Source organism: Ursus arctos, unplaced genomic scaffold (genome assembly GCF_023065955.2).
Source record: "Ursus arctos isolate Adak ecotype North America unplaced genomic scaffold, UrsArc2.0 scaffold_22, whole genome shotgun sequence".
Lineage (NCBI taxonomy): Eukaryota > Metazoa > Chordata > Mammalia > Carnivora > Ursidae > Ursus > Ursus arctos.
The window spans coordinates 29,427,474-29,449,636 of record NW_026622897.1 but is presented as its reverse complement, the minus strand read 5'-3'; the positions used below and the strand labels follow the sequence as shown (position 1 = coordinate 29,449,636).

The 22,163-nt window shown below is 36.9% G+C and overlaps 1 protein-coding gene across 5 annotated transcripts in view; it reads right to left on the bottom strand.

Moving 5' to 3' along the window:
- NAALAD2 (N-acetylated alpha-linked acidic dipeptidase 2) overlaps positions 1 to 22,163 on the bottom strand; it is a 73,701-nt gene that overhangs the window by 20,503 nt on the left and 31,035 nt on the right. For 4 of the 5 annotated variants that reach the window (XM_044386517.3, XM_026505360.4, XM_044386518.3 and 1 more), the window contains 8 exons: positions 19,895 to 19,980; positions 19,490 to 19,609; positions 19,297 to 19,379; positions 9,708 to 9,771; positions 8,812 to 8,879; positions 4,704 to 4,795; positions 3,143 to 3,233; positions 1,357 to 1,621 (listed from right to left, as the gene is read on the bottom strand). In XM_044386517.3, the coding sequence (XP_044242452.1) occupies positions 1,357 to 1,621; positions 3,143 to 3,233; positions 4,704 to 4,795; positions 8,812 to 8,879; positions 9,708 to 9,771; positions 19,297 to 19,379; positions 19,490 to 19,609; positions 19,895 to 19,980 (869 nt within the window). Of the gene's footprint in view, positions 1 to 726; positions 942 to 1,356; positions 1,622 to 3,142; positions 3,234 to 4,703; positions 4,796 to 8,811; positions 8,880 to 9,707; positions 9,772 to 19,296; positions 19,380 to 19,489; positions 19,610 to 19,894; positions 19,981 to 22,163 lie in introns of those variants that run through there. The other variant, XM_057316680.1, reaches the window with a different exon arrangement.

Below are 22,163 nucleotides of genomic sequence, written 5' to 3'. Positions count from 1 at the left end.
AGAGTTTGACAATATTGGGAGGGGGGTATTAAGAGACAGATTAGGTTAATAAACCTGTGTAAAGATCATCCTTCCACTTCAATTGTGTGTGCTCTCTCTCAGCTGGATCCTGACTTCAATTGATAAAAAAGTAATTCACCAAAAGAAAATCAGGGCATCTAGGAAAAGAACTTGATGGATACCCAAAGAACTATGAATGTCCATCTTGCTGTGGGCTCTGCTTATTTCTCCAATTTCATTTGCCCCATCATTACAGAGATTCTGCAATTGCTGATATAAACACAATTTCCTAAATTTTCTCTCCATCATTTTATCTAGATCTTAGTACCTGCTGCTCATCGTAACTTTGAAGATGACTAATTTGGATGTAGTAATATTCAAAAGCCACTACTGACTACCCTGTGCTTACTCTCTGTGTTCCTGTAGTACTCTATCCTAGAACAACTTGTCCCTGGCATTTTGCTCTTGTCCCTCACATGAGATTCTGTGCTGAGGGCAATGATTATTTTTCACACATCCTTGTATCTCCCAGGAAATAACACAGAACTTGTAGATGGTAGACACCGAATACAAATTTGATAATTTTGGTATATACTTCTGAGAATATGTACTCCCAGATGGAAAACAAAACCGTTAAAATCCTGCTAGTAGGTAACATTCATGAGCATTAAGTGTCAGGCATCATTCTTTCTATATATTAACCAACTGAATCACCCACAGCAGTCTTGGAAACATGTTACATTCTTTACTGTTTCACTCCTAAGAAAACGGACACACAAGAGAGGGGCCAAGTACCTTTCCCAACATCACACAGTGATTAAGTATTCGAGCCAGGATTTGAACTGAGCAACGACTTCCAGACCCAGTGCTCAGTGCTACTGCACTGCATTTCATCCCTCCTTTGGACGGGGTACAGAGTAAGAACAGTAACCGCAAGATGGCTGTATAAATATAAAATGAAAGAATGCTTAAAGCCATGTTCCTCCATGTAGACAAATAAATGCAAGAATAATGATAATTACATATGTAGGGGCGTAGGTTTTCTCTGTTTTCCCATCTTTGTGTAGTATTGTTTTTTAATAATATTGTTCTTTTAACAGTAAAAATATTTTTAAAGGCAGCAACACAGGAAAAATATTTACAAACCCAACGTTTATAGCACTAACTTAGCAAAATGGATTCATCTTACAAATACCAGATGAAACTACATTCTTTAAAAGTATTTAGTTTTTTTCCAGAGTCAGAATTAAGTGATGCAGGTATATATTCTAGGATCAAAGAGTGTGCAGTGACGACAAGAGGAGACGGTATCTTAAAGCTATAACTTAAAGATTATAAAATACCCAGCGTTCTTACCAAATGATACTCCGTGGTCTCTCAACTGTTGGTCATGTTTCTTAGATAAATTGTAGATACTTGTTGCATAGTTTTTCAAAGCTTTTGCATAGTCTTCAATATTGAAAGGAATGATTTCAGAGTCTGCAAGCTCATAAACCAGTGCTCCTCGTAACTGAGCCACAGAAAGCTGTTTTTTAAATGTGGGATCATAAAAATTCTCTACTAATTCAAACGTCTCATAAATCGTATGGTATACTGGGTAGCTGCTGTATTTATCTGTTTTCTGGGGGCGGGGGGAGAGAAAAGGGTAGGTACTAAATTCAGACAAACATTAAATATGCAAATTACAGGATTGATATAATCATAAAAATGGTTGCAGAAAAAAATACAACCATGCGGCACCCTGAGTTTTATCACAGTGAAGCAAAAAAAGGTTAAAATCTAAAACACTATCACCAAATGTTTACCGATTTAAAATTTTACTGTTCTTTGTTTTGTAATTCATGTAATCTTCACTCAAAATACTTCCTGAAAACTGTCTTTAGTGTATTTCTAATAACTGCAATTAAGAAGTACATACTCAAACTGCGTATTAGCACAGTTTACAATTATTTATCAATTGATTGGAAATGACAGGTTCTGGGCAACTAAGATCCATATAGTTGAGGAATTCGATATTTAGAAGCAACTTGTCTGCCTTCTGAACTGTATAACCAAATGCCATTTACCCTTTATCACATAATTACGGGCTACCGGGATAAATTATTAATAGTGGTATTTTATGCAATTGATTTCTTAGGGCTGCCTTTCCTGAATTTAGTTTTGGTCTGTCTGCTACTTTGCTATAAGGTTAACATTTTTATTGCCTTTAGTATCACTAAAAGGAATCCCCGTGTCAGTCTCTCTTCCTATCTGACACTCTGCTTTTAATCCACAATGTTTTAAAACTAGATAACTTTGTTCAGATTGATGAGAGAATATAAAAGTGAATAGGCCTTGAAAAAGTTTAATGAGTATTGGTATACAGATTTATGCACTTGTGTTCGGTTATCTGGGAGATGTTTTTGCTTTCATCTCTGTTCCCGGTCATATTCTGGATAGTCAAATTTGCAAGGGGTACAATGTATTCTAGACAAGCAAGATGCTGGCATACTGAGATTAGGATTTGAAAATTACTAAAATCTGTGACATCTCTTCGTTTACTGTTGTAATCTACAGTTTGGTTTCTCACGTGAGTTATAATCAAGCAGACACGGTATACGTCGGCATATCCTAGGACTTGTATATCATCCGTGTATTTGAGCGACAATGGTGCACACTAGTCAGTGCAGAACAGAAAAGAGATTCGACTGAAAAATCAGGAGGAACTTGTTTTATTCCCTAGTCAAAAGCCCTGGAGTCAGAGGACAGGCAGGAGTGGGGATGTGAAGAGGGGCTACTGACAATAAAGACTGGCATCCCCTGTAACCGAGACAGGTTCTTCACCTGCACATTTTCCTCAGGAAAAGATGAGAAGAATGAGGCTTTCCAACAAAGCCTGCACCAAAAAATGACCTGAACTACTTGGTTCTAGTACCTGGCATTACTGTGTTAACTACCACTTCACTGAATAACCCTGCAGGGAAAATTCACAGGATAACCCAAGTCAATTCCTAGTCCATCTACAAAGGGACATGAAGTCAGCCCTTATCCCTGGAATTCTTCCTGGGCCATGTGACCTGGTGCCCTGGTGCTAAAAAACTTTAAAATTCCAAGCAAAGAGATGGATAAAGTGCTATGTATCCAAAATAATGGAATAGCTTACCCTATTCTTAGTGTAACGGGCTCTGCCTGAAGCAATTCCAAGTCTCTGAAAATAAGCCTCAAAATCACTTCCAGATCCCAGTTTGTTGATTCTAGATGTAGAATATAAATATACAGACAAGGAGAAATAAATACATAAACTAAAAAATGAGGAAGGTAAATAAATGGAACAGTGAATCCAAGCAAGGAATTGCACAGCATATTTACAAGAATTCTGAGAAGGTGCACCACTCCAGGATACTTTACTATCATGTGCTGGAAACTGGTATGGTAAAACTAGAATCCTGCATTGACTGCCTACAGCCGGCGTTGAACAGTGCCCCCAAGATGGCAGCCTAGTGACTATCGTCTTTTTTTTTTTTTTAAATCTTATTTATTTTACAAAGAACGTACAAGCAAGGGGAGCAGCAGGGAGAGGAAGAAGGGAGCTGAGCAGGGAGCCTGAGACTATGGTCTCTTTAATATTTTCAGCATTTTATGGTATTTATTTAGAGGGGAAAATAAGATTTGGTCACTCTCAGAGAACTATAATCTAGTAAGAAAACTGCCATGAGGGACACCTGGGTGGCTCAGTCGGTTAAGCATCTGCCTTTGGCTCAGGTCATGATCCCAGGGTCCTAGGATCGAGTCCCACAATGGGCTCCCTGCTCAGTGGGAGTCTGCTCCCTTTGCCCCTCCTCCCACTCGTTTTCTCTCTCTCTCTCTCTCCCATAAATAAAATCTTTTTTAAAAGGGGAAAAAAAGAAAACTGCCATGATAAAGTATATTTGAAATAAAATATATATTTAAGATCATGAAGAATCTAAATGTCCCTTAGATATCCAATTAATATATTTCTTTGCATATAGTAAAGAAAACCACTACATACATATGTGTATATACATATGTAATAACAGAAAAAAAGTATTATTAGATTATTTGGTACCTTGGATGTTTTTAAAACTTTTTTTCTACTCCAATATATATTTTTTTAAATAAACATGTCAAACATTTATAGTGAAAATGCAAACTTTCACAGGACTTATTTGGAATATGGAATGAAGCTATACACTCTTACCATCATCTGCTAGTTTTAGAAATAGTATTGCAGGAGAAAACAAATTCAAGAAAGCTGCTATTGTAGGAACAAGAAATAAAAAATTAATACTTATATAGTCTAAACTGATTACAGATAAAATACATAATTTGGTTGTTATTTATAATGTCCCTTAAGTTTAGAAGCAAATAATCCATTCTTTTTTTACTTCATCAGTATCATTTGGAGTTACATTTATTAATACATCTAATACATATTTGAAATGTAATGCAAGAATGCAAACTAATACCTGATAATGTGGCAAAATAGTTTTGACTAAAAATCTGCAAAACTAGACTCTATTATAGATTCAAAGACTTGGCTATCCTGTCCAATTAGCAAATCGAAGGCTACAAGAGGGATTCTCTGGGATTATCTTTCCTCTACTCAAATTATTGACACATCTAAGAATTGCATGTCTGGAAAAACAAGGGGCAAATGGGAATTCATAATTTATCCTATGGTAGGAAATATACAAGTAATTTACCTAGGAAAATTTATATGTTCAAACGAAGGGTCCTTTTCCAACCAGCTTTCATAAAGAGATTTATTCTCAAAACCATCGTCTGGGCTGGAGATCTGGAATGAAAAATCAAATATTGCGAATTAGAGGCGGAAGCAACTAAATTTAAGCCAGCTTCCAACTATATGGGTATGTGTCATGTTCTTTATAGAAAAAAAAAAAAATGGCAAGGAAAAAAATTCCAATCAAAGTCATGTTCGTTTCTGTTGTCTCCCTAATGGTAATTTTGTCATGTACCTGGGATAAAATTTCCTGCTTCCTTTGGTAAACTTTCTACTAGAGTTTCAGATTTTTAACAAATGTCATCGCTTTGATTTTTGGCAGCTTAGATTTCTTTTAGTGGCAAGTTACTGGCGTAAACTTTAGATGTAAGATTTACTTTAGTAAATTGCTTTTGTCCAAGAAGACTTATAAAAAGAGGCCTCAGGGCAACAGATATGGCTGGAGAAGCTAAGCTTGAAATTGGCAATGTAAATCCTGGTTTTGTAGGGCAGGTGGGGTGAGGAGGAACTGCCATTTTAGAAAGTCAAATTGTATTTAAACAAAGTTGGAATGTGATGAGTTTTAAAAGCTCTGTATAACCTCAGATTTCTATTTGGAAATTCTAAGAGCTTCTGTAAATGCATGAACCTTTTTTACTACCCTCATTAAAAGTATGCCCATAAACATACTACTCTTTCCGCACTTGAGGAAAAGCAGGGCCATGTGGTGGAAGAATTGCAAAGGCTAACATCTATTTTAAATCCATAATATCACACATACCCACCTGAAATTTGTCTGGTATTTATAGCTCTACTTTGTTCAAAAGTACTTAATGCAGCTCTGAAAGCATTATATAACCTCTGGGATATTGCTTCCCATCTTGAAGCCTTCGTTTTCTCACCTTGTGGAAGTGGGGATGATGGTCCCCATCTTAACATAAACATCAATTCCTTTGATATTTTCTCTGGCCTTATACAGAGTTGGTTGTTGCGTCATCGCTGCATATGAGGCCAAGCTTAGAACGAGTGCTTTGCTTGCACTAAATCAGTCCTCACAACCCTGCAAACTGGCACAGTCATTATCGCCATTTTACAGATGAGGAACCGGAGTTGACAGTGGGTGTCAGGGCAGGATTCAGGCCAGGCTGGCTCTAGACCTCAGCTCTTAAGTGCTACATAGCTGCCACTTGGCTCCTACTGTGACAGGCTGAACAGTCCTTAATTCCAACACTTAAAACTCATCATTAATTGCGTGGGGCAGGAGACGGGTGGGGTTTGAACAAGCTTCTCTCAGGAGGGCAAGCTGATGAGTGGGAGTACCTGGCACGGGCTGACTGACATGTTAGGTGCTCAGTGAATCGTTAAGTGATACGAAAACACGCAGTATAGGGAGGAGTCTCCCTCGGGGTGGGTCAGCCCCACTCTGCCACTGAGGGCATCTTGGGCAAGTCAACCTCTCCTGAGTACATTCTCCTTACCCACAAAATGGGCATAATGCAGTTTGTCCTGCCTGCTTCTTTGGATGAATTGAAACAAGGTCTTGTATAAACAATAAATTTTTTCATAAACTGTAAAAAAAAAAGTCACAGTCACCCCTTTGCCCCCCAGCACGTTGGAGCTGCGGAGATGTTCTGTGCATTTTTAGGCAACTCACTGGGTTCTGCTCTACTCTCTTCTTGCCAACTTGCAATCACTGAGGACCTGCTCCAGCTCCCACATCCTGCTTAGACTGAATTTCCCGAAAAATCCTTTCATTTTCTGGAATCACCATCTCAGTCTAGCACTAACCAGAATGGTGTCCCTTCAGCCTGTTCTCCCTAGATCATACTTTCTGATATACACATCTTCATAGATGCTGACCCTCCTCCATTATTTCAACACCTTGTCCCACTTTTTTCTTTTTTTTTTAATCAGGCAGCTGCCCTTCTAAGCACTGCCCTCTCTACAACTCTTTCCTACTCTCATGTCACCAGCATGGTTTGACTGTGCCAACATATACCAGGGGTTGGTAAAATTATAATAATCAGTTCATGGGAGAATACAAAAGTCTTTTTCTACTGGGTTTTGGTATGGCCATAGATAAGCATCTGCCTCTCTATAAAGGGGCATAGACCTAAACTTCTCCCTGTTGGCCCTAACACTGATACTCGTTTGTTGTTGTTGTTTTTTGGAAAGAGAACACAAGCATGGGGGGGAGGGGCAGAAGGAAAAAAAAAAAGAGCAACTCAATCAGGCTCCATGCTGACACGGCTCAATCTCACGACCCTGAAATCATGACCTGAGTCAAAATCAAGAGTCAGAGGCTTACATCAGAAAGAACGATTACCCAACATTTGCAGCAACATGGACAGGAGTGGAGGAGATTATGCTAAGTGAAATAAGTCAAGCAGAGAAAGACAACTATCATATGGTTTCACTCATCTGTGGAACTTAAGAAATAGCAAGATCGGTAGGAGAAGGAAGGGAAGAACGAAGGGGGGCGGTAAACAGAAGGGGGAATGAACCACGAGAGACTATGGACTCTGGGAAACAAACTGAGGGCTTTGGAGGGGAGGGGGGTGGGGGATTGGCATAGGCTGGTGATGGGTAGTAAGGAGGGCACGTATTGCATGGAGCCCTGGGTGTTATACTCAAACAATGAATCATGGAACACTACATCAAAAGCTAATGATGTACTGTATGGTGACTAACATATCATAATAAAAATTTTTAAAAAAAAATTAAAAAGAGAGGCTTAAATGACCAAGCCACCCAGGCACCCCTAAAATAATTCTTATTCTTGACATCAAAGGCAGGAGCCATCTCTGTAGGACAGCACAAAGCATAAATGCATATGCTGAGAAGGATTTTCTCAGGATTTTCCTTATGGCTTGCTTTTAGATAAGATGTCTTTATGGGGCATTCCAATGAAAGGATCAAGAACACAAGCTACCCGGTATTTTGAGAGTTGGGATGGGAATAATGAGAGGACTCTCACTGGGGAAAACTCGCTTTTAAAGACACTAACAGAAAAATGAAAGGGAAATAATAAGGGAGAGTGGGAAACAGCACCCGCAGAAAAGTACTTTTCTGACATTACTTCACACTGTAAAGTGATACGTACTTCAAAGAAATGTTTCTGTAATTAAATTCTACAATGAACTATTTAAATGAAGTACACAGAGGTTGTGAATAGATGATATAATCTTTAAAGTACATTAGAGTTCAGAGTACTTTTTTATCAATATTTACAGAATTCCTATATGGTAAGAATTATTTCCATTTTGCTGTTAGAGTTGCTAGAGCTTAATGTATTCACTACACTGATACAGAGTGATCTCTCTAATGAACAAATATGATAGCGTAGAACCTTGTTAAAGATTTTTAATTTCTCCATCGCCAGATTTCTGAACTTGGCCTGTTTGTCATGCCCCATTTCTTACCATCTTTCCATCAAAACCTTATGCTTATGTCACACTGAGCCACCTAGAGGCCAGGAAATACTCTTTCATATTTCCACCGTCTGTTGTAGGTACTGTGTTCTATGCTGAGAATGCCTTCTCTCTTACTTTCACATCCTTCCATTTTACAGCCCAAGCACTAATTATTCTGTAAACCTCTTCTGATGTTTCTCCGAGCTACCCCAGGATTTCAGATTCTCTATCCCATAATTGTTCTCCATTGTTTATTGTATCCAATATTCTACTGAAGTATAATTCCTCATTTACAAGTGTATATCCTCTCTGGATTACTAAGTATTTGGATTCAGTGACCATGTCTTTTTATTGTTGTTGCTGCTAGAATTCACTCAATAGGGCCTGAACCCAAGGTTTTTTCCATTTCAGCTCAGTGTTCTCTTCTATCAAAATGTCTCTACCACATGAAATTGTATACCTATACATGACAACAGGGCACACAATTCGTAGTATCTACTAGTAGAAAAGACTAGCAATACTCTTTTTATAGTTAGGTCATATAAATAGTGTATTAAAGATTTTGTTCTGACTTGGTATTTATACAACTCAACTATATCTCTCACCAGTTTAAAAATCAGAAAACAGGTGTTATTCACTTATCTATTCATCAGAAAACATTAAGACATATCTATTTACCTCTTTTGTCAGTTTATATACCAATTGGTAAAGAAGGGGTGTGCAGTCAACTCTGAGAGTATAATTGCCTGAAAAAATAAAATACACTGTATTTTAATACTTCCAAATGAAATTCCAATAGAATTCTAATTCTGACTATTTCTGATTATAAACAAGATATAACAGACTTGAAACTGAAGGCATCATCCCCAAGCAATTAGAGGAAATAGTTCTTCAGGAGCAAGAGAGGTTGCAGAGTGCACTTCAGACAGAGGAAGTTGTAGAAGGACTTTGGCTGCTAAGGCAGGAAGTCCCACAGTAATCCTAGCATCACTCTTAAGGTGGTATCTCTCAGGGGGACTTAGGCAAAGGAAGTGGTAAGGCTATACCATCCATTCTTTATTTACTCAATTCAAGAGTATCAAGACATGAGACTAGAGCATTTCAATAACTCATAAGTACACTCTAACATTACCTAGACATCATCATACAGTGAAAGCCTTAAGACACAAATGGCACATGTCAGGTTCCAAGGGAAGTCTGTCATTTGTGCTTACTTCAAATTGTTCCAATACATACAGGAGGTATTTCTATGGAATATTCTATAAAATACTCTTCTGAAATATTTTAGCCTAATTCTTTTAATATCTCCGCAGGTAGAATATGATTAATACTAGAGTTTTAAGTAGAAATTCAAGATAGGCAAATGGCAAATATACTAAAGAAATTAGGATCAGTAGCTCAGTTATGAATCATACATTGGTTCGTTTGAATTATGATTTTCTCTGTGGTAAAATGGAAAACGAAGGTATCATTGAGGAGTTTCATAGGGAGAAAATAACCTTAGTTTACAAGTTAGTTACAGTTTGCAAACTTAACAGATGGTACATTGTTTAATAATGTGAAATAAAATATACCTTCTATAGATGAATCTGAGTTGATATAAGCAACGCCTCTCTCCTGGAGTGTTTTTGCATTCTCCTACAGTTGAAGCAAAGTTGTTACTTAATTCACAGTACGTATAATTGTGGAAATGTTAAAAAAAAAAAGTAAATAACTGGCTCGTTGACAACATTAATGCAATTAAAATTAGTAGGAAAACATGCATAGCTACCGTTTATAGCAATAGCAGGAATTGTCACAGAGAAAGTATTTTCAAAGTGTGGTTCCTGATTCCCTGCATTAGAATATGGAGAGGTGAGGCTCCCAGAATCTGGGCCCCACTGCAGACCTAACAAGTAAGAATTTCTGAAGGGCCTGAAAATCTGTATTTTCTACAAAGTATCCCTGGAAATCCTTACATACACTGAAGTTTGAGAGATATGCTGAGACTGGATACCCAACTAAAGTAGAAGTGAGAAACAGAGAATTTCCATTTATCTATTTTTAAAAGTGGAGATAAAAAGAAAAAATAATTTTTAAAAAGGAGGATAGAAAAAAACTATGGGGAGAGAAGGAAAGACATTAGGACAGTCTCTCTCCCTCTTTCCCCCTTTCCCTTGCTCTCGCTCTCTCTCTCTCTCTCTCTCTCTCACACACACACACACACACACACACACACACACACAAGATAAAGTAGAGAATACTATCACATAGATGGAAATATGCTGAGCAAGCCTTTTACTTCTATCTAGTTTGCTACCTTACAAGAACATACCATAATAGGAGCTGGTGCCAGATTGAAGCATAGAAATACCCTGAACTCCGTTCCCAGACACACCAGATCTACACCCACATATACAGCAATTCCTCCTGAAGAACAACAAAGGGCTGATTGAACAGCTTCTACACAATAAGGAATAGAGGGACCACATAAAGAAAGGTAGGAACAGCAGAGACACAGTAACATTGAGAACAACCACCCCCAATGTGGCAACCTACAGTAGGGAAAGATATGACTGAGGGGCCCATGTGCAGACTTGCCCACCCTGGGGCACAGAAAATCAAAACAAAACAGAGATAGTAGTTTAAAGGGAAACTAGACTATGAAGTGAAGGAAATTCATTCACTAACCCTACCTGTCTGCCACATGGGCTTAACTGCTGGAACGCTCTCCAGGGTCAGAAGTACTCAGTCCCCTAACCCACACCAGCTCCAGCTGTCCCACCAAGGTGACCCAGGCACAAGGCACCCACATTATACCCTGCCTGCTCCCATACTATCTCCAGGCATCCCACCAAGCAGCCCCAATGTGGAGCACTCCAAAAACCCCTGGCCCGAGCCTACTCCCTTTCAGCTGTCCCTCCAGGGTGACCATGGTGCAAAGTGCCCCAGGAACTGCTGGATTACACTTGCTTCAGCTCCAGCTGACCAGACAGGGTGTCTCCTGTGCAGAGTGTCCCAGCCAACACCTATCCAGCACCAATCAGCTAGCCAAAGCCACTAAGCACACAGTCTACACAGGTGACTTTCTTCTTTTTTTTTTTTTTTTTAAAGATTTTATTTATTTATTTGGCAGAGAGAGAAACAGCCAGCGAGAGAGGGAACACAGGCAGGGGGAGTGGGAGAGGAAGAAGCAGTCTCCCAGTGGAGGAACCTGATGTGGGGCTCGATCCCAGGACTCACCCTGGGCTGAAGGCAGATGCTTAATGACTGAGCCACCCAGACGCCCCTACACAGGGGACATTCTTATATAAGGCCACTTCTTCAAGACTAGGAGAGGTGCTTGTTCCACCTAATTCATAGAAACAAAGTCAGACAAAAACCAGGAGACAGAGGGAGAGGTTCCAAACAAAAGGACAAGACCTCAGAAAAAGAGATAAATGAAATGAAGTTAAGCTATCTACCTAAGAAAGCGTTCAAAGTAATGGTCATAAAGATGCTCAACAGACCTGAAAGAAGAGTGGATGAATTCAGTAAGAACTTCAACAAAGAGACAGAAAATATATAAGGAAACCCACCAGAACTGAAAAATACAACTAAAATGAGAACACTAGAGGGAATCCACAGCAGAGTAGGAGTCTAAAGAACAGATCAGTAAGCTGGAAGACAGGGTATTGGAAAACAACCAAGTTGAACAGCAAAAGAATTTTTTAAAAATGAGGTTTGTGGGGGGCGCCTGGGTAGCTCTGTGGTTAAGCGTCTGCCTTCTGCTCAGGGCGTGATCCCGGAGTCCTGGGATCGAGCCCCGCATTGAGCCCCACATTGAGCCCCACATTGGGCTCCTCCACTGGGAGCCTGCTTCTTCCTCTCCCATTCCCCCTGCTCGTGTTCCCTCTCTCGCTGGCTGTCTCTCTCTCTCTGTCAAATAAATAAATAAAATCTTTAAAAAAAAATAAAATAAAATGAGGTTAAGGGACCTCTGCAACAACATTAAACAATAACTTTTGCATTATAGGGTTCCCAGAAGGAGAAGAGAGAAAAATTTATTTGAAGTAACAGCTGAGAGGGGAGGGGGGTGGGGGAATGGGATAGGTCGGTGATGGGTAGTAAGGAGGGCATGTATTGCATGGTGCACTGGGTGTTATACACAACTAATGAATCATCGAGCCTTACATCGGAAACTGGGGATGTACTGTATGGTGATTAACATAATATAATAAAAAATCATTAAAAAAAAAAGTTAACAGCTGAAAACTTCCCTAATTTGGGGGAGAAAACAGATACCCAGAAATCCCCAAAAAAGATGAATCCAAGGATGTCCACACCAAGACACATAATAATTAAAATGTCAAAACTTAAAGAATCTTAAAAGCATCAAGGGAAAAGCAAACAGTTACATACAAAGGAAACTTGATAAGGCTATGAGCTGATTTCTCATCGGAAACTCTGCAGGCCAGAAGGGAGGCCATAATACATTCCCTGTGCTAAAAGGGGACTGGGGAGAACATAACCAAGAATACCTCACCCACCAAGTTTATCATTCAGAATTGACGAAGAGATAGAGGGTTTCCCAGATGAACAACAGCTAATGGAATTCATCACCACTAAACTGGCCTTATAATAAATGTTAAGGGACTTCTTTTAAGTTGAAAAGGTCCAACTAGAAAAAAAATTATGAAAGGAAAAAATTTCATTGGTAAAAGCAAACATACAGTAAAGGTAATAGATCAGTCACTTATAAAGATAGTATGAAGGTTAAAAGACAGCAGTAATAAAATCAACTATATATAGGATATTAGGTAGGCAATATACAAAATATGAAAATATGAGATCATATAGATAAAATGTGTGGGGGGGGGGGTAAAAATTTAATGCTTTTGAATGTGTTCAAACCTAAGCAACCATCAACTTATACAGATTGCTGTACACACAGGAACTTTATGGTAATCCCAAACCCATAGTACACACACAAAAAAGAGAAAGAAACCCAAGGGTAACACTAAAGAACACCATCAAATCACAAAGGAAGAGAGTGGGAGAAGAACAAAGGAACAGAGGGAACTACAAAAACAACCAGGAAACAATTAACCAAATGGCAATGAGTACATATATATAAATGATTATATTAAATGTAATGGACCAAATGTTCCGATCAAAAGACAGAGTAACTGAATGGATTAGTAAAAAAAAAAAAAAATCCATCTATATGTTGTCAAAAAGAGACACCTCAGATCAAAAGACACACACAGACTAAAAGTGAAGAGATGGAAAAGGTATCTATGCAAACGGAAGCCAAAGAAAGTTAAGTACCAATACTTATAACAAACAAAATACACTTTCAAACAAAGACTGTAACAAGAGACAATGAAAGGCATTATGTAAGGATAAAGCGATCAATCCAACAAGAAGATGTAACAATAGTAAATATCTATGCACCCAACATATAAAGCAAATATATAAAGCAAATGTTAACAGACATAAAAAGTTAGGAATTAATAGTAATACTATAACAGTAAGGGATTTTAACAGCCTATTTATATCAATAGATAAATTTTCTGTCTGGATAATCTATTATTAAATGGTGGTTTTGAATGACTCATTAGACCAAATGGGTTTAACAGATATATACAGAATATTCCACCCCAAAACAGCAGAATGCACATTTCTTTACAACTGCACATGGAACTTTCTCTAGATTAGATTTCATAATATGTCACAAAACAAATCTCAATAAGTTTAAGCCTTAAATCATATTAAGCACCTTTTCTAACCACAATGGTATAAAATTAGAAATCAAAGACAAGGAAAGAACTGGCAAAAACACAAATATGTTGAGGTTAAAACAGTATGATACCATACAACAGATGAGTCAATTAAAGAATCAAAGAGGAAATAAAAAAATACCTGGAGACGAATGAAAATGGAAATGATTTAATTCTTTGGGACACAGCAAAAGCAGTTTTAAGGAAAAAGTTTATAGCTACACATTATGGCCTGCCTCAATAAACAAGAAAAATCTCAAACAATCTAACCTTACATTTAAAGGAACTAGAAAAAGCACAAACAAAACCCAAAATTATTAAAAGGAAATAATAATAAAAAGAAATAATAATAATAAAAAGAAATAATAATAAAGATCAGAGGAGAAATAAATGGGATAGAAACTTAGAGAAAATGTCAATGAAAGTAAGAGCTGGTTCTTTGAAAAGATAAACAAAACTGATAAACCAGTAGCCAGCCTCAACAAGAAAAAGAAGACTCAAGTAAAATCAGAAAGAAAGAAAAAAGTTAAAACTAACACCACAGAAATACAAAGGATTATAAAAGACTACTATAAACAATTATACACCAACACACTGGACAACCTAGAAGAACACAATTTGGTGCAGCCACTCTGGAAAACAATATGGAGGTTCCTCAAGAAGTTGTAAAGTAGAGCTACCCTACAACCCAGCAACTGCACTACTGGGTATTTACCCCAAAGAAACAAATGTAGTAAACCGAAGGGGCACATGCACCCCAATGTTTATAGCAGCAACGTCCACATAGCCAAACTATGGGAAGAGCCCAGATTTCCATCAACAGATCAATGGATAAAGAAGATGTGGTATATATATATACCATGGAATATTCATTCAGAAAATGAAATCTTGCCATTTGCAACCACATGGATGGAACTAGAAGGTATTATGCTAAGTGAAATAAGTCAATTAGAGAAAGACAACTATCATATGATCTCACTGATATATGGAATTCAATAAACAAGGCAGAGATCATAGGGGAAGAGGAAAAAATGAAGCAAGACGAAGCCAGAGAGGGAGACAAACCATAAGAGACTCTTAATCTCAGGAAACAAACTGAGGGTTGCTGGAGTGGAGGCGCGTGGGAGGGATGGGGTAGCTGGGTGATGGACTTTGGGGAGGGTAGGTGTTGTGGTGAGTGCTGTGTCTTGTCTAAGACTGATGAATCACAGACCTGTACCCCTGAAACAAATAATACATTATATGTTATTAATAAAAAAAAATTATACACCAACAAACTGGACAACCTAGAAAAAATGTAAAATTCTAGAAACATACAATCTTCTAAAACTGAATCAGGAAGAAATAAAAAATCTGAGCTGACCAATTACTTGTAACAACACAGACCCCATAACCAAAAAACCCAACAAACAAAAGTCCAGGCCCAGTGGCTTCACAGATAGAATTAATACCTCTCTTTCTCAAACTACTCTAAAAAATAGAAGAGGAAATAAAGCTTCCAATTCATTCTACGAGGCCAGAATTACCCTGATATCAAAACCAGATAAAGACACACGGAAAAAGAAAGAAAAGGCAGGAAAGGGAGAAAAGAGAGAAAAGAAGGAAAGAAAAGGAAAGGAAAGGAAAGGAAAGGAAAGGAAAGGAAAGGAAAGGAAAGGAAAGAAATTTTATAGGCTAATATCCCTGATGAACATACTCAGAAATTCTCAATGAATTATTAGAAAACCAAATTCAACAATACATTAAAAGGACCATTTATCATGATCAAGTGGGACTTATACCAGGGTTGTAAGGATCTTAAGATCAGCAACAAGACAGGGATGTTCACTCTTGCCACCCTTTTCAACATTGCATTGGAAGTCGTAGCTGTAGCAATCAGACAAGAAAAAGAAAAGGCATCCAAATCAGTAAGGAAAAAGTAACAGTGTCACTACTTGTAGACGACATGGTACTATATACAGAAAACCCTAGAAACCCCACAAAACTAATAGAACTAATAAATGATTAAGTTGCTGGATGCAGTATTAATATACAGAAATAGGTGGATTCTATATGCCAACAACAAAGTAGCAGAAAGAAAGTTTAAGAAAAGAATCCCATTTACAACTGCACTAAAAAGAATAAAATACCTAGGAATATATTAACCAAGGAGGTGACAGACCTGTACCCTAAAAGTATAAAAAATTGTCAAAGGAAACTGAAGATAATACCAACAAATGGAAAGATAAACCATGCTGGTGGAATCGATTAATACTTTTAAATGGCCATAGCACCAAAAGCCATCTACGGATTCACTGCAATCCCTATCAAAATACCAGTAACATAGTATTATTCACAGAACTAGAACAAATAATCCTAATATTTGTATGCAACCACAACAGGCCATAAAAAACTAGGTCATCTTAAGAAAAGGGAACCAACGTGGAGGTATCATAATACCACATTTCAAACTATACTAGGAAGCTATGTTAATCAAAAGAGTATGATACTGGCACAAAAATGAGTCATACTGATCAACAGACCAGAATAGAGAACCAGAAATAAACCCACTCATGGCAATTAATCTATGACAAAGGAGGCAAGAACATGCAATGGGGAAAAGCAGTCTCTTCAATACACAGTACTGAGGAAACCGGGCAGCTGCATGCAAAGAATTAAACTGGACCACTTTCTTACACCATATACAAACATAAACTCAAAATGTATTAAAGACCTAAACGGAAGACCTGAAACCATAACACTCCTAAGAAAACATATGAGCAGTAATGTCTTGGACATCAGCCTTTGTAATATTTTTCTGGATCTGTCTCCTCAGGCAAGGGAAGCAAAGGCAAAAATAAACAACTGAGACTACATCAGAACAGAGAGCTTTTGCCCAGCCAAAAAAAAAGAAAAAAGAAAAAAATCAACAAACCAAAAAGGCAACCTACTGAATAGGAGAAGATATTTACAAATGATGTACTTATAAGGAATTCATACCCAAAACATATAAAGAACTGATACAACTCAGCACCAAAAAACCCCCTAATAATCCACTTAAAAAATGGGCAGGGGATCTGAAGAGACATTTTTTTCAAAGATGATAGATACACAGATGACAAACAGACACATGAGAAGATGCTCAGCATCACTACCCAGGGAAATGCAAATCAGCACCACAATGAGGTATCATTTCATACCTATCAGAATGGCTAGTATCAAAAAATAAATAATGAGTGCTGATAAGGATGTGGACAAAAGGGGACCCTCATGCACTGTTGGTGGGAATGTAAATTGGTGCAGCCACCAGGGAAAACAGTGTAGAGACTTCTTGAAAAACTAAAATTAGAACTACCATGTGATCCAGCAATTCCTCTCCTGGGTATTTACCCAAAGAAAATGAAAGCACTAATTAAAAAAGATACATGCAACCCCTATATTTATTGTATCATTATTTACAATAGCCGAGATATGGACATAATCTAAGTGTTCATCAATGGATGACTAAAGATGATGTGGTGTGTGTGTGTGGGGGGGAAATGTGTGTGCACACTGGAATATTACTCAGCCATAAAAAAGAATGAAACTTTGCCATTTGTGACAACACAGATGGACCTGGAGGGTATTATGCTAACTGAAATAAGTCAGAGAGAGAAAAACAAACACCATATGATTTTACTTATATGTTGAATCTGAGAAAGAAAATGAACAAACAAAAGCTAATACACAGAACTGGTGGTTGCCAGAGGGAGGGGAGTGGGAGGACAGGCAAAATAGGTGGAGGGATTAATAAGTACAAACTTCCAGTTATAAACAGTAAGTCACGAAGATGCAAAGTACAGCATAGTCAATAATATTATAATAACTTTATATGATGCTAGATGGTAACTACACTTACTGTAGTGAGAATATATAAAACTGTGAATCCACAATTTGTACACCTGACTAATATAATATTTTCTGTCAACTATAGTTAAATTTTAAAAAGATTATAATAAAAAAAAATTACAGCTGTGCATGGTTATGGCACAAATGAGAACTGTTGCCTATCTTCAGTCACTTGCCCACAATGGCCAGTTGGTAGTTGCCCCTGTTACAGATACATACAGCATCAGAGTTTCCATGACAACACAGTTTTAGTAGAAATAAAGATGATTCCTTAACTATATTTAAAGAAAGTATGCTGCTGAATATGATCGAAAATTGGAAAGTGTTGAAATTGATTCTAGCCCAGATTTATTTAGGTTAATGAAAAGTATATTTATTACTTTTTATCTTAGATTTTTTGTTCTTTAAGCTGCTAAAATTAGAGAAACAGACACACCTATTTATATATACATGTATTCACAAGAATTTGCATTTCTAAAAGCAAAGGGAATTTGATTCATCTAAATAATCTACTTCCAAAATGCATGTTCATAATTACTGATACGATAATAAAACTTTGCAATGTCAACTGAATATAGGGATAAGTGACAGAAAACAAGTAACTGTGTGTGATTTTACTCCCATACTTATTTCATTCACATTATCATTTTAAAGTAAAGTTAGAAGAAATGAGTGAGGAGGAAAGTATTTTAAAAACTAGATAATAACAAGAAGTGTATAACATGCTTTAAAACAATGCTATCAAATCGCAACTCATAAAAGATAAATCCATGGTGCCGGGAGAGTAGAGTTTATACAGTGCACGTGTCTTTACAAAATGTGTGTCCTTACCTTGTATATTAAAGAACTTAGTTACCAATAGGGAGGCTAAGGGAAGAAGATGAAAGAAGGGGGCCTAGGAGAGACACTTAAAGATAAAGCATTAGGAGCAAGTGTAACATGAAAATCAACCACACCTGAAGAAAAAATTAATATCTGAAATTATAAAGGCAATTTACTACAGTAATTCCATTTACAAAACATATCTTCTACTCAACACTCAAGCACATCTTTTGTAGAAGGTAAAATATATCTATGGTTGCAATTTATATGGAATCTGCAAATGTAAAACTATAATCAAAGTACAGTCACCTTAGGTTTTCTTAGGTAAAAGCACCATAGGTTTTCGTAAATAGAACTCCAAGGAAACTTCAAAAACTTGAAAATTAACTCCCAGGATCTGCATCCATTTTTACATAGGCCAATCCTCTAGTCAGAAAAGCTTGCTAATTTTGGTTATTCCCTGAGCTTACAAATTTTACTTAGTCATAAAACAAATACAAACAGAACCCAAATTTTTTTGACAAAAATAAATCTGGTTTTGGCCTAGTAATTAAGAAGTTATTCTGCTTTGCCAAACTAATGTGAAAGTAAAAACAAACTATTTCTTAAATTCTTGAGTCTTTCTCCAAATTAAAAGCATTTTAGATAATGGAATTGATCTGTGCTCATCCGGAAATACACGTAGTGTTTCCTGTCGACCAAGAAAATAACAAGAGCCTCTGGTCATTTTTACCTCAGCCCATTCTGTGGAACCCAGCAGCCCGAACTCTTCTGCGTCCCAGCTGGCAAAAATGATAGTTCTTCTAGGTCTCCAGCCTGCAATCATACATAATGTGAACATACATTATTAGGTATACCTGCCTAAAAATAGAGGACAATTAAGTGAGTCACTTTTCATCATCACCTACCAAAGAAACATTATTTACCTCCCCTCATCAGTTTTCCGAAACTCTGGACAATTTCTTGCAAAACAGCAGCCCCACTGGTTGGGTCAATAGCTCCAAACACCCAGGAGTCGCGATGACCTCCCAGAATAACATACCTGTCTGGAAAATAACATGTTCAAAAGAACTACAACTTTCAATACATTACAAATAGTTCCGATTTAGGTTTGGAAATTAAACTTCCTTTGGTTGCATTTCTTCCATAGGAAAAAAAATCAACACTATAAGGTCGAGGTTTCTTTTAAGAGTCGTATAATTTTTTTTTCCCCCAAATGTAGCTGTTTCACATCAGTCAGGGGAAAAAAAAATCAATCATTGACTGAAGTGTGTTTTCTCTTACTCTTTTAATCTTTGTACAAATGAGTGTTTAAAAACATTCAGACTCACCAGGTTCCACAGATCCTCTGATCGTTCCAATGACATTGTAAATCCTTGTAATTCTATTGGTGTTATGAACGTGCATTCTTACCTTCCTAGGATTTCAAAGGGAATAAATTACTTCATACAGATCATTACATCTAACAGTTTTGTTCTACCATTTTATTATGAAAAATCTCAAAATTACAGAAAACTGTGTAATATAGGACAATGAATTCCCATATATCCACAACCTAAATTCAATAATCATTAACACTGTTGATGTGTGCAATTTATACATGGTTAATACATTTTACTCCTAAGTACTTAAGCACGCTTAAAGTGAGATTTTAAAAACTGAATGTCAAGATTTTTATTATTCCTCCCTCACAGCTGTATCGTTGATATTTATTTAAAGTCCAAAATACTCTTATTCAAAATGTCTTGGGTATTCATTCTAAAAGTTTTCAATACACTGTATAAATTATAAAAATAAGGAAGGCAGACAATTATGTACAAAAGGACAAATAAGCATTTTTAAAATATGTCTTTGTATTTACATTAATTCCTGCTGGTCAGTGACTTTCTTCAAGATTGTGAAAGCAGAATGTTGTTACATTGTTAAATAGCTGGCTGAGCGGCACCAACAAGAAACATGGGAAATTTGGGAAGGAAATGGGAATTTGGGAAGCACCTGCTAGAATGTACCAGACAACTACATAACGAAACTTTTCTAGCCCATCACTGTTGATTCTCATTTGGGCCAGCCTTTTAAAAATATCCATTCATGAAATATAATTAACCAAATTATAATTCAAGGGAAAATACAGTCAGGCTCAAATAGTCAAAAAAAAAAAAAAAGCCTTTCACATTCTATGAATCCAAAATGACATGGGAAAATGCTGAGTCTCCCTTTCACAAGGAAACAAAATGAATCTTTATCTGTTGGGGGGTGGATGGAGAGGACTCCCAGCAGTTTCTAATGTGTGGTTTATGAATGCAAGAACTAAGAGGTTGTCAAAACTGTACATTGCTAAGTGCAGATTCTGATTTTTCCCCTCTATGAGTATATTGTGCTTCTGAATACATATTTAAATCATGTGCAACATTCAACAGAAGCGCCTTTGGGGAAAAACTAATTAATGGGTATTTTTTTACATTTTAAGACATTAAGGATTTATTTTGCTACTGAGAGATAAAAATTAATAACAATAAAGCAGAAACATTTTTAGCATGTGTTTCTAAAAATATGAGCCTAAGATCTATTGGTAAGAAACCCTGAATCACTGATATTATGTCATTAAATGAAGAAAATAAGAATGTTAACAAAAAAGGAATGAGGAAAAAAAATCTATTTTAATCAAAACCTGAAAATAAACATAGATTACCTGTTCAGATCCTCAGAGGAGCCCACCCACATATTTAATACTTGCATCTTCCTAGTTTTTAGAATCATTGACTCCAGAAGTTTTGAAAAGAGGATCTATTTGTTCGTTCTATTACCACTTCAAACGCATGTTCCAAATAACATGAACTCTATAATGTAAGCTCCACAGGGGAAGGAATATTGTCTGTTTTGTTCACTGCTGGATCCCCAGTTTGCAGAATAGTGCCTGGGTTATAGTAAATGCTCAATAAATATTTGTGAAATGAATGAACACACTCTTATAAGGAAAAAGTGAGAAAGGCCTTAGCTCATCCATGACTTACCTCTGCCTATCGCTGCCTTTGACTAGAATATTTCACAACTCTGTAGACATCAAAGTTAACTTGTAGAAATACCACATCTGCTGAAATATACAATCTGTCTCGTGAATGTTCAATTGATTCGAGGTAGAAGAAACAAGATTTCTGCTATTAAGTAAGTACTTCCATTTCAGCATTCGTGATGCACTGATTTTTTCTGGTATCATCACTGAATTCTCCTCTGAACCAATTTTAATTCCTTTGTGGTTCCCTTATTAATTAGTGAATTAAATGAAATTTTTGACACGTTCGTTTTATATTTGTACGAGAAACATGGTTTAACTTAAAAAAAAAATCACCCTTTATCATTTTTGGAAGTCCCACTGAGATGTATAATGGATTCACCTCATAGAACCAGGTATGGGTAGCTTAAACCCAGACGTGTCTTCTTTTGTCTCTGAGATAAAACAGAAGTAGTGACAGAATTTTCACTCTGTTGATTCTGTATCTCTTTTTAATTATTAAGCGTTTAATTTTAACACCAGTATAGTTAACATACAGTGTTGTAGTAGTTTTAGGTGTACAATATAGTGATTCAACAATTCTATACACT